Source organism: Acomys russatus, chromosome 5 (genome assembly GCF_903995435.1).
Source record: "Acomys russatus chromosome 5, mAcoRus1.1, whole genome shotgun sequence".
Classification (NCBI taxonomy): Eukaryota; Metazoa; Chordata; class Mammalia; order Rodentia; family Muridae; genus Acomys; species Acomys russatus.
In genome coordinates this window covers 24,418,735-24,431,987 of record NC_067141.1, presented here as the reverse complement: position 1 = coordinate 24,431,987, position 13,253 = coordinate 24,418,735, and the positions used below count along the sequence as shown (strand labels likewise).

Below are 13,253 nucleotides of genomic sequence, written 5' to 3'. Positions count from 1 at the left end.
GTTTTCATGACCTCATCCAGTAAAACCTGCTCCTGCCAACCATTTCCAACCTTGTTTTTCAAGGTCTGGAGCTTGTGTAGAGTGCAGAGCCCTGAGTTCCATCCCACCATCCCCAGCACCATATGAGCCAGGTAGTATATGCCTGTAATCCCAGCACTTGGGTTGGGAGACAGGAGCATCAGAATTTCAAGGTCATACTTACCTACATGGGGAATTAAGAGGCCAGCCTGGGCTACATGAGACCATCTCAACAACAAAAACATAAGCAAGCAAACGAAAGGGCCTGGCATGGGTCCAGTATTAGATAATACTTAAGACAACCTATCCGTTGCCACAGTAGGAGGCTTAGGACACATAGACCCTACTGTCTCAAGGCCAAGTTCTCAGAGAGGAAGCGTTGGGAGTGCCAAATAGACTGTAAAGCCAGGCGGGCCTGAGGGAGCCCAGTGGCAGGAAACCTCAGAACACATCATGAAGGACACATTTGAGCCAATATCAGGATCCACAGGGTTCACACAGACAGCGCAGCCAGTATCTGTGGACGGCATGTGGTTGCTCTTAGGGGTGCACCATCAACCCAGGAGTTCACACAAAAGAAAGCAGATCTTACAGGTGACCACAGGTCACCAAGGAGTCCCTTCTGCCCTAGTCTCAGGTGTCTCACTCAGGCCACCCCATGTAAGCAGCCACTGGCATCGTAATCAGCTCAATCCTTTTCAACCAGAAGGTTTTTCAGCCAGGGCAGGTTTGGGGAACAACGCTAATGCATGGTGCCAGGTCAGCTTTGGCTATGGGCGCAGTGTGGTACCCTCTGGGGAGGGTCTGGAGAGCTGTACCCTTGAGTGGAAAGCCATCTGTGTTCTAACACCCAATCTGGAGGCAGAAAAAGACATTCACTCAGCCCCAGAGTCTCCTGAGGGTAGCAAGGACACACACTCCAAATTCATGCTCCAGCTTTGCACCAGACATGCAATGAACTGCCCTTTAATGGAACTGACAAGCCAGCTTGCTAAGTGGTTCTGGTCTAGACAAAGCCCATTGGAACAGAACCAGGCAAGCCATTTACAAGGATCCGGAGAAGCGCTGGGTGTATAACCTGCCCTCCTTCCACAGTGTGGCCTCAGCCACAGCACTTGCCACCTGCTCCAGCCGAGCAGGTGATGTGACCCTGCGATGTGACCCGGCCCTGTTGAGGGCACCTTACCTGCCTGGCTGTCCCGGGGTTGGCATTGCACCTCTTCCACACATTCAGCTGGGAACCACCCGATGTGGCCACGGGCGCTGCCTTCCCAGAAGCCACCCTCGCCGATGCTCAAAACTAGAGGTGACAGAAAGGAGAAAGGTATCAGGAATCTCTCCCTCTCTCTCTCTCCCTCCGTCCCTCCCTCCCTGTGTGTGTGTGTGTGTGTGTGTGTGTGTGTGTGTAGTGTGTGTGTGTGTGTGTGTGTGTGTGTGTGTGTGTGTGTGTGTGTGTGTGTAGTGTGTGTATAGGCATATGCATGTATCAGAGGACAATTTGGGACTCATCCACCTTATTATTCTTTTAAGGTTTTATTTATTTTTATCTTATGTATATTTTGCCTGCATGCATGTCTGTGCAACTTCTGCATGCCTGATGCCCACAGGGGCCAGAATATGGCACCAGAAACCCTCAGACTGGAGCTACAGATGGTTTAAAATCACCGTGTGGGTACTGGAAATTGAACCTGCGTTGTCTAGAGGAGCAGCCAGTGCCCTTAACCACTGAGCCATCTCCCCAGCCCTGGGTAGTTGTATTTAAATTCTGCTGCTGGGAATGAGCTTGGAACAAAAGCCCAAAGACACGAGGGGCCAGGATCTTGAGGACCCCACCGTACCCTCTAGCCCCATTGGGATAAAGATTTCAGTTATGAGGGCAAAGCTGGGATGACCTATTCAGAATGAGATGAACATGGTTACACAAAGGAGTTTGCTATCCTGTCCACACATCTCAATCTATCTTTAAATTGCTTGAGACTTGAGGCCTTACGGTGGAGAAAAAGAGGTCCTGGCACAAGTATTTCCTCCACATTATTCTGACCTTAAGTGGTAGATAAACATCTACCCAGTCTGTGGATTTGAAAAGGACGGAACAGCAAAGTCTGGCTTGGTGAATTCGTGAGACTATTAATTTGAGGGAATGATCCAAATAAAAGAGACAAACTGCTTCCCCACTGACTGATACCATCGTAATGTTTGAAACAATTTCCTCAAAGCATGGACTCAGGGATGCAGTCCTTGTCCTCCGGAGCTCAGCTGAAGGACAGCTGGCTCAGCCTCCCAGCTCTGGACCCCAGCAGGTCATCTTGGGTCCTGGTCCTGGGTGGAAGGGCTGGGTTGTACAGTGAGGCCCATGAGAACATTTCCATCCTCAGAGCCTTCAGTGAGTCAACCCTGATGCTTCAAAGCACCCAGCAAGAAGGGAGGTGGTAAGGTCAGGCAGGCATCCCCTTCTGCCAGCTATCTACCATGCCACACTTTATCTGAGCCACATGTGGGATGACTTGTTTATCACTGTGCCTCAGTTTCCTCAGTTGTCAGAGAGGAATACTGTTTAGCTCATTGTGCCACTGAGTCAACAGAGACACAAGAATGGCATCCTGCTTGTGGACATCTGGCCACACTGCCTGCTCTGGAGGATGCCTGCGTGTAGCTCTGCAGTTGATTCCCCTCAAGTACACATGGTGTGTCTCCAGGACGAGACCCACAGAAAAAGCAAAAGACTTGTGAGTATAGGCAGGTGCACGCAGTGGTGCCATCTGGTACTTTAGGGCTTACCATCTCTCTGGGGCATTTTTGTGGCATGGGAGACAAGGAAATAACAGAATGCCAGTGCGAGAGTGAACAAGTCTGTAAGAATAGGTGTGTCTGTGGGGGGGGGTGTCTTATGGAAGTGTGTGTGTGTGCCTGGGGGGGAGTGTCTTATAGATGTGGGTGTGTCTGCATGGGAGTGTCTTGTGGAAGTGGGTGTGTCTGTGTGGAAGTGGACATACCTTGCCTACCTAGTAAAGAGGGAGTCAGGCTTAACTTCCTTGTAAATCAATGATTTAATTCAGAATAGCTAAGATTGCTCTCCTTGTTTAAGGCAGTGTGTATAGAAGAGGGAGTGTCTTCCACACAGCAGAACAAGAAACTGCACTGGGATGGGAGTAATGAGCTTAGGCCAACGAGACTCATCCAGGCCAGACCTGAGGGCAGAGAGCAGACCAAGAAGCAGCTGCCTCTAAAGGCCCTGAAAGAGTCAGGGAAGGGCCAGTACTTCCGATGTTTATAAGGAGGATGGTGTGAAGACACCGCATGCCAGCAACCTTCCTGCACTTAGCACCCAGAATCTCCTAGAAGGAAGGACCATCCTAATCTGTCTCAGCACAGTACTGTAAGTCACTGATGGGAGCAAAGAGCTCCCTGCCCACTTTCTACAAGTCCAGCCTTGCTATTCCAGCCACTACAGGGGACTCCCCTCTAAAGATGTGCAGAGCTGGGGTATGCCCTTCCAGCCTTGCCTGGGTATGAAAATCAGCCAGCAGTCTGGAGGAGTGAGGACCTGAAGGGTGTCTTCCTGCTTGGGACACAGCCTGGGCCATCCCATACATATGCCACCTCCAGCTTGGATTTAAACTGGATGTTCAGCGACTCTGACCTCCTGGGCAGCTGGCACTGCAGCCCCGAGGCTGCTGCCACCCAGGACCAGCAGTGGCTGTTTCCAGCTGGCTCCCAGTGCTACTCAGGCAATGATGAACAAGTTGGGGAAATGCCAGGACCTGCCTGCTCCAAGCTTTCTCCATGCACTGCCCATGCCTGGCAATGGCTCCAGCAGCTTTGTGTTTAAGGGAATGGCAGCGAGGGGCACAGTCTGGAGAGGATAGGCTTGTCCGATAGAGGGTCCTGGGAGGCCTTCAAAACCTGGGCTTCGTGGGCCCTTGGGCCTCCAGCCTGACTGCCAGTTCCACATATGTGATGTAAGAGTCATACAAGCCGCGTAGTCAGTGATATTACCAGGTCAGGTAGATGGAAGCCTCCTGGCTGCATCTCTACAACGCCCTTCTGCAATCTGCAAAGTCAGGAGATGTGGGATGTATCTCAGGAGGCCTCAGTACCGGTGTGAACAGCAACTATCCAGAGCTATGGCTTTCTATGTGCCTACTATGTTGATAGGATTAGAATGGACTCTGGTTCAGGGACGGTCACCATGTAAGGATGTGTGTGTGTGTGTGTGTGTGTGTGTGTGTGTGTGTGTGTGTGTGTGTGTTATGTGATCATGTAGATGTGCACATGGACATGTATGTGTCTACCTGGTTGTATGGTTGAATTCAGTCTCTTCTTCATTCACCTCCCGCATTATATTTTGAGACAAGGTCTCTCATGCAACCTGGGGCTCACCCATTCTACTAGACTGGCTGTTCGGCGGGGGTCTCCAGGATCTATCTGTCTCTATGCTTCAAGAGCTGAGATTTCAGATGCATGGCTTTTTATAGGGGGATTAGGGACTTCAACTCAAGTCTTCATGTTTGCTCAGGAAACACTCTATAGCTGGAGCCTCAGCCCTCACAAGGACATTATAAGCACCATTTAGGATGGGCCTGAGTGGACATTGTAGATGAAGTTGTCAAGAAGGCACCTGCCCAGCTGCCTGCCCACTACACCTGCAAAGTCTGCATCCTGCGTATCACAGGCGAGTCTCATGCACCATGCACCTGTTGTAAGATCATCATGTACCACCCACCTGTACAGGAAAGGGCCTGGCCCATGGTGGGTTATATAGTTGAAATTCAGACTGTATCTCAGGGGAAGTTTTAAACTCTTGCATTCAACTACACTTGCACAGTTTAGGGGCCTCATGGGCATGGTGAACAAGCATTCCACTAGGCCCCAGTGTGGAGAACAGTTCCAAACCCTGATGCAAACAGCCACCACCTGGGGGGGCGGTGAAGGGGGGCTAGATCTTGTGCAGGGCAGCTAGGCTCTAGAGGATGCCCCCTTGAGGAGGAGGAGGGAGGGAGCTGTACAAGCATCCCTGTGTGCCATATCCTGGTCTATCTTGGGCAAGGCACAGTCACCACAGCAAGGGCAGCAGTGGAGGAGAGTGTAGAGAAAAGCGCACATAGCGAGACAGAGCGCTGGAAGGACCAGACAGCTGAAACCAGAACCACAGACCTTGATGATGGTGGGGACAGTCCATGCCAGGGAAAGGGCTGACGACCAGAACACAAGCGAAAGTCACCGGGAGCGTGAATGAGGAGGACAAAGCATGTCCTTGAGAGAGAAGGCAAAAGTGAGTGAATGGAGTATAAGCCTCTGGCGCGTACTTGCTGGTGGAGCGATCAGACAGGAATGTTTAATGTGGTGTGTACACCAAGCCACGGTGCTGGTGTTGTAAAACAGCACGTTTCCAATGACTAGAAACCCCAGCAGAGTCCTAAGAAGGCGCCGCAATGAGAAAGAAGCAATTTAAAGCATACGCTCAGAAAGTGCAGAAAACATCATTTCTGAAATTATAAACCTCGCAGGAGGAACGAGATGGGGGAAAGGGGCTTTCGGAGGAAAGAGTAAGTGAACTTGAAAGAGAAGTGAATATGGCACTAGGGACCTGTTAGGGGCACAGAGGCACAGAAGCTGAATGCCAAGGCTAGGAAAAGATGGGGTGCACACTCTCCAGAACCTCACAGTAACCCCAGGTGAGTACACAGATAAGGGAACTAATGTGTCACTTGCTGTAGGCTGAACAATGGCCAGGTGGGGCGGGCAGGGTCAGAAGCCATCTGCCACCTCTGAGGAGCCTCAATTTCATCTCATGTCCAGTGGTGGGGCTTGGGCATGCTGAGCACATGAAGGAGCCCTTCTTGCTCCACCTGTGATCTCTATCTTCTGCTGCATGACTCCTGCTGTCCCCACCCACCTCTTCTCCAGTTCCCTCTGTGGCCTTCAGCCACAGGCTTTGAAGTCGCTATCTACCCCCTCTCTTCATCCTCTATCATATGTGCTTTTCCAACGTGCCTCACAGACTGCTCTCACCTGCACAGGAGCAACTGCTCACGCCCGAGGACCCCTGGGACAATGCTGGACGTCTCAGCCTCAGAATTCTGCCTGGAGCTTTTCTTGCGCCTGGCTGATTTCCTCTGCTCATCAAACCTACACCTACACCATGGGCTGCCCCAATCTCACTTTCTCATGGGGTTTTCTGGGTGGAAAATGGCTCAACTCACCAAGCCCCAGATTGGCTCTTTTCTGCACTTCCCATAATGGACCCAGGAGTGTGTGGGCATCTTCCATGCCTAATGGCTTAGCAGTGAGGACACTGAATGAAAGACAACAGTGAAAGTGAGAGTAACTATGCCAGGCCAGGCATGGTGGCACACGCCTTTAATCCCAGCATTTGGGAGGCAGAGGCAGGCGGGTCGCTGTAAGTTCGGAGCCAGCCTGATCTACAAAGTGAGTCTAGGACAGCCAGGGATACACGGATAAACCCTGTCTCAAAAAAAAAAAAAAAAAAAAAAAAAAAAAAGAGAGAGAGAGAAAAGAGAGTAACTGTGCCCTCTCAAATGTCTACATTTCCCGTCTTGGGCCCTGCTACACTGATGCCTTGGCCTCCAGAAGACTCACCAAGGTGTTTCATAGAGACAGAGAGGCCCTGCCTTCAGCAGAAGCAGAAGACAAAGACTGACCTTTGACCCTGTCACCTCGGTGAAGGGGGATCTCGCCGTCGACTTGGGGTTGGTATGGCTTGATGGCGACGAAGAGTCTCCCAGGCACCGCGCTGTAGAGCTTCCTCCTGGGCCCTGGGTACTCAAAGGTCGAGAGGGAGTCCTTGTTGGCACCAGGAGTGAAGGGCGACCTGAATCAGACAGCAGGGGAGAGAAGAGAGAAGAAGAAGAAAGTCACACTTTGCCAACCATGGCCAATGTGGTCTACAAACACTGGGCATGTGCAGCTAGCCAGCAATAATGTGGGTGGTCCAGGGGCAGTGTATGTGTTGAAAAGACTCAAAAGGACCCAGTGGCTGCACTTCTGAGCATATCCCCCAAGGAATATGTCTCAAAGAGACATTTGTATATCATGTCCCTTGAAGTGGCATCCACAGCCCAGGTGTCCACAGTTGGCTGCTGGATGAACAGCACATGACTACCCATGCAACGGAACATTCAGTCAGAAAAAGGATGCACTGACACATGCCACAACAGGAATTATCCCTGGAGACAGTATGTTTGACGAAGGCAGTCATACAAAGCCATTAGCTGCATGACTCCATCCCTACTGGGAGGTTCATAGAGCCAGAAAGTAAGATGGTGTGTCAATGGTACACAGGGACAGACGCTTCAGTTGGGAAGATGGAAAGTTCTGGAGATGCATGGTGGGAACATCTTTGGGACACTGTGACCACTGAGCTGGACAGGCACAATGGTGAAGATAGGACATCTCATGTCTTACTGCAATATAAAAACAACTGAGGCACTGCCATTGGGAAAGCCCTTGTCGTGTTTTTCCAATTCACTCTGAGCATTGATCACACACATAAGGATACATGTGGAATCTTCCACCAAAAGTGCTCATGACCATGGGTATTCCGCCAGCTACTCCCAAGAGGCCCAGGCCCATTTCCCCACAACAGTAAGAAGCCTTAATTGAGATCAGTAATGGGACACATAGGCTGAAGGTTCTCACACAGATCAATCTGTGGAGTCCTCACCATGAGGCACAGTGGAATGGATGATGGACTGACTGTCGCATGCTGGGGACAAGTGATCACCCATGTCCTAAGCAGGGACAACCTCGGGGTGGCCTCCTGTTACTTCTCTTTGCAGAAAGGGAGGCTTCAGAAACAAGCATGACCACATAAAGGAACATGCCAGGATGTCACAACATCCCAGAGATTCCTGGTTGGGGAGGTGGCACATTCCTGACACTGGGACCTTCCGAGAGGGTACTACTGGCCAAGGGGAATGAGTGGGCATTTAACGCACCAGAGAGGCTCAAGAATGAGACTCACATCTAAACCTAGAATAGGATGCCCAGCCCCCAGCTCTGCTCTCTGAACCTAAAGATGCTGTGGCCTCTGTAGCCTAAACTTTCTGCAAGGAAAGGAAGGAGCCATTTACCACCAGGACCAATGGGAAACTGGCTTATAGGGGACTTTCTAGATGCTGATGGAATGCTCTTTGATTAGTTAAGGTGAATTTCTGTCCTAGTTTCATGTCTGTTGCTGTGCTAAAATTCTCTGACAAGAAAGCAATATGGGGGAAGTACGGTTTATTTGGCTCACAATTCTGGGTCACAGTCTATAACCGCCAGGAAGTCAAGGCAGAGACTTCAAACAGCTAGTCACACCCCACCTAGTCAAGAGCTTAGAGAAACGAGTACAGCTAGCTTCCTCCTCTCTTATTCAGCTCAGAACCCTAAGGCTAGGGAATGGTGCCACCCGTGTCTCCCCACATCCATTAAGGCAGTTAGAAGAAATTTCACACAGGCATGCCTACCCAGGCCTACCTAGGCTTCCCAGGCGCCTTTTGAACTGTGTTGCCCATGAGTGGAAAGGCCCCGTGACTTAGGGTGCTCTTACAGAACTGTAGAGGTGAGCTCTGTCATATCTGATTGTAGTTCTTACTTTATCTGCTCAATAATGAGATGAGTTATCCAGTCTATTATTGGCCTGTGGGTTCCTACTTTTCCAACTAGCATGACCGCGAGATCCAGCCACTGGATCCTGGTTGATGACTTTGAGGAACCCAGTCTACAGACGTGAAATTGGGGCTGTGGCATGCTAAATCTAGGTTCTCGTTCATCATGTTGATGAGGGCGTCTGAGTACTGAAACACAAGCTCTGCCTGGCCCCAAAGCCTGGATCTGCCCTTCATCCATGTAAAGCAAAGGAAACAGAGGCCAGGACTACTGGTTTCTTCTACAACAGGTGCAGGGCCTGGAGAAATACCTGGGCTCTGTGGACACTGAGGGAGGTGGAAGGCTGTATGTAGCTGGGGTTCTCCTTAGCAATGCACACACACACACACACACACACACACACACACACACACTCAGGGATTTCTAAATCATAGCCACGGATACAGTCATTACAGAATTCTGGAAGCATAGGTGCCTGGTGGGCCATGTCACTACCAGGATGCCAGCTGTAAGACAGAGGAAAGGGTATAGCTTCAGCCTCACTTCCTTAAGATAGCCTCTCCTTGCCTTGCCAGCCACGTCTTAGGGTTTCATGGATCCATCCATAATCTATCTATCTTCCCACATATCCATCATCCATCTATCCACTCAGTCATCCATATGGCCATTCACCCACCCATCCACCTATCCACACCCATCCACCCACCTATCCACTTATTCATCCACCCATCCACCCATCAATATATCCATCTATCCATCCACTTACCATCATGTCCATCCACCATCCATTGTCCATCCATCTACTTTGCCATTGTCAATTATCTGTCCATCTACTCATTTGCCCACCTTACTGCATCACCGAGTACCATTGCTTCATTCACACACTCAAATTCCAAGAGACATTGTCTGAAGCCCAGTATCAGACACTGGAAAGGTCGGAGAATCTCTTAAAGCCTCACTTTCCCCATCATGAGTGACTATGTGAGAAAGTCAACAGGAATCCACTCCACATAGCACAGTGTCAACTTCAAAGCACATAACAAAATGCTAGGATGCTCTAGCTAATTCAAGCCAGTGTCTGAATGTTATTCTACACAGAAGTCAATGTAAACACAGTCCTGGGTCTCTGTTTTCTAGACCATTCTACAGACATCTAGCTCTGAGTCATCAGTCTGGAGGCCCGGAAGCCTCCAAGAACAAGGGTAGGGGATCATTGGTCATGGACCAGGGCACACACATAGTAAGGCTCAGTGGTGATGGGTGGTCCCATGTGGGTATCAAAGCATCTTCACAATCACTATTAATTTTAACTTCATGAAGTGCCACAAGGCAGCGGATAGAAAAATTGAGCCCATTTCCCAGGTGAGAGAGAGGTTCCATAAGAAATGACCTCACATGGGAGTCAGAGCACCCTCACATCCTGATGCTCTATCCTGGGGTTTAATAAAAGACAGGAAAGACTGTACCTCAAGGGAAGGTGTTTTATGAACTGTGCCCTCCTGGCCAGAGACTATGCTTTCCTTATGGCAGCCTTGAGCAACAGCAGAGCCGTGGCCCCTTCATGGCCTCAGGTAAGGGGTAGCCTCAGACGAGCAGGCCTGAGAAGCCAAGCTAGGACACACACAGTGTGAGAATGGTTCAGCGGTTCCCCAGCCCTGGCATCTGTGTTCCCTTTATGTTCTGGCCAAGAGCAGCCAGATGGAACACCAGTCGACTTGTTTTAGTCTGAGGGTTAGTTTGCTGGCGATTCAGTACCAGAAAGCTAACATGCTGCTCTGTGGGGTGACTGGGAAAGGTAAACTGGGCCATTTCCCAGCTACCCTGTGGGAACAGGAACCACCCACACACTGAGCTCTTTCCATTCATTCACTCCTCTATCAGTTACTCATTCATTTATTCATAACTTCCCAGGTGGTCCATCACAGAACAGCACACATACACCTGAGCATATAAGACAGGAGAGGCCATGCAGGGCTCATAGTGAACTGGAGTGTGTGCCAACCAGGTGTGTTTCCGTTGAGACCAAGGTGGCAGGCAAAGTCAAGATTTGAGTGCACATAGGCCTGTCTGAGCTAGGGTGAGAGTCAGGCAGTGCAACTGAGGCCACAGAAGCTAGGTAGTGACTAGGGCACCATGGTTGTGGCAATAGGGAAGGACCGGAGTGGTCCAAGCTGGAACATTCTGTAAGGAGATGCTGTGGCTGTTCTTGGGAAGATAAGGGCCAGGGCTGATGTGCAGTGTCAAAGAATTCTAGATATGGTCAGGAAGTCACCTGGCAGAGGTCTACTGAAATCAGTGTCTCCTTGGGAAGGGCTGGGATAAGAAGGAGGTTGTGAGAGCTCCTAGCTGGGGCTTCAGCAAAGCCGATATCACATCCATCAATAAAATCTTGAACTCTGGCAGTGGGTCAGCTATATTACCACCCATCATTGCTATGCCTACAGACTCTACACATGCCATACTGTTCTTTTCTGGCCATTTAGGACTTAGAAGAAGGAACACAAAAGCAGCAATCACACCAGGCACATGCAACGACTCACCATCATTCAATGATGGGCCTGCCGCACTGGCTTCGGCAGGGACATAAGATCCAACGTGCAGTAATGGCCTCCAGTGGGTAGACCCACTGTATCTTTGAGAGTGAATAGCGTGAGGGTTTATCCAACTCATAGGTAGGAAATGGGGTACCAGTACTGTGTTGACAATGGAGGAATACCTCCTTTGTCTGGATGGCCAGCAAGCCTTTCTAATGGCTCTAGGTGGATGGGAGAAAGTTCTGCCTGTATGCAAGGTCAACCTCAGAGCCCTCTGCCCTGGATTAATGGCTACAATCCCTTCTGACACCCGCTCCTTCTATCAGATGGCTCCAATCCTCCAGAGAATAGACTTAGCTCTCCCCAGGTCTGAATCCCATCTTGTGTGAAGCCAGTGCTGTTACCAATCTGTCTCCTTTCCATGCGAGGTGGGGAACACAACCCGTTTACCTGCACACTGGGAGTGCCTGGTGCAGAGCGCTGTAACTCCTGTACCAGGTAGAGCCTGCCAGAGTAGCCACAGACTACTGCACTCTGCAGAACACACAAGGAAAGGAGGTGTCTGGACCCAGATTCCACAAGCAGCCAGGATGCACCAGCTCCTACAGGGAATATCCCTCACTTGGTCCCACATCTCCCAACCATAAGCCTGGTAGTCTTAGCCACACTGCTCTGTTGGTGTCCCAGTGACATGCTATCACACATTAGGTGTAGGTGACAAGAAGGTGGCTAGAGAGATATAGACTCCATATTAAATCTTTCTTTCTTCCTCCCTCCCTCCCTCTTTCTATCACTCCCTTCTTCCCTCTCCCTCTCCTCCCATCTCTGTTAGCACAGCCTAGGGATCAGGATGGATGCCAGGGGACAGAGCCCCTTTCCCTCTTTGCTGAGGTAACCATGTCTCTGCTCCACCGAGTGCAGGATTGAGTGTGTAGGTCCCTGTGTTCCTATGGAGCCAGAGGGAGACCGTATGGGTGGACAAAGATTAGAGCCACAGGGTAATCCAATTGTCACCCTCACATCCGTGTCTGATAGGTCAGGATGCACAGGCAAGGTGTTTACCCCAAATCTACTAGGGTCTGCAGGGGAAGTACTAGAGTGGCCTGTGCTGTCTGAAGTCCATGGCACATATAGAACGTTCTATGGTTTCTGAGCACCTTGCTCTGCAATGTGGGGTCCTTGTCTCTAGAGGGTGTCCTTTCTGTGGGGAGAAAGGATGACAATGCCAGTGTCACTACCCTCACCTGATGACCTGAAAAAACTAGAGCTGGGTGGGACTTGGAAAGGGCAGCAAGTCTCAGATGGACACAGCTGGTGAAGGGCCTATGAAACCATTGTCTTCCTAGTGATCTCACCAGCCAAAGCTAAAGTCACTTAGGACAGATAAAACAGTAGTGGAATGGCCTGTGAGGAGTACAGTCAGATCAGCTTGAGACGTTGAGCATTTTCCCACATCTGGGCAGCTGAGGGAAGCTCTGGGAGTACTGGACTGACCCAACCACCTCCCGGTAGAGTTCCCTAGGGTAACAAAGTCTCCCAGAAATGTCTCAGGATTGTTGTCTCAGCTGTGCCTCTAGGTGCCACTAGAGGGCGCCACCTCTGGAGAGCTGAGCACAGAGACCCAAGCTTGTGCTATGCAGGCACAGGTCAGAGGCCTTGGACAAGCACACTGCTTCCTACCCTGTCTGGGCCAGCCTGTGCTAGGCAGAACAGGGCAGATGAAAATGAAAAGGGAAGAGACTGAGGAAATGAAGACAAAAGATAGGAAGAGAAAGAGAATGGAAGAAACTCCCACGACAGGTCCCCCCAACCCCGCTCGCCACAGGGACCACAGGAAGCCAGTAAGAGACCATTTCCTGCTGCCCTGAGTCTCTCTCATGGCTGCCAAACATGGCCCCAAGGCCCCCATAATCATCAGATCCCTGAGAGTCTCTTCTCTTGGTTAAGAAACTCAGGAAGGCAAAGGTGTGCTCAGGAGCTGGACCCGGCAGTGCACGTGCTATGCAGGGTGGAAACCCCTTCCCTAAGGAAGATCCAGACTGTGACACCCTGGCTGGTCCCTCAGCCTGCCCAATCCTACCCTGTCAC

General features: G+C 50.6%; 1 protein-coding gene across 6 annotated transcripts in view; it reads right to left on the bottom strand.

Annotated features, from left to right (window-relative positions):
* The window catches only part of Shank2 (SH3 and multiple ankyrin repeat domains 2), a 433,328-nt gene that overhangs the window by 239,784 nt on the left and 180,291 nt on the right, over positions 1–13,253 (bottom strand). For all 6 annotated transcript variants that reach the window (XM_051145729.1, XM_051145730.1, XM_051145731.1 and 3 more), the window contains 2 exons: positions 6,681–6,850; positions 1,205–1,318 (listed from right to left, as the gene is read on the bottom strand). In XM_051145729.1, coding sequence (XP_051001686.1) covers positions 1,205–1,318; positions 6,681–6,850 — 284 coding nt within the window. The remainder of the gene's footprint in view (positions 1–1,204; positions 1,319–6,680; positions 6,851–13,253) is intronic.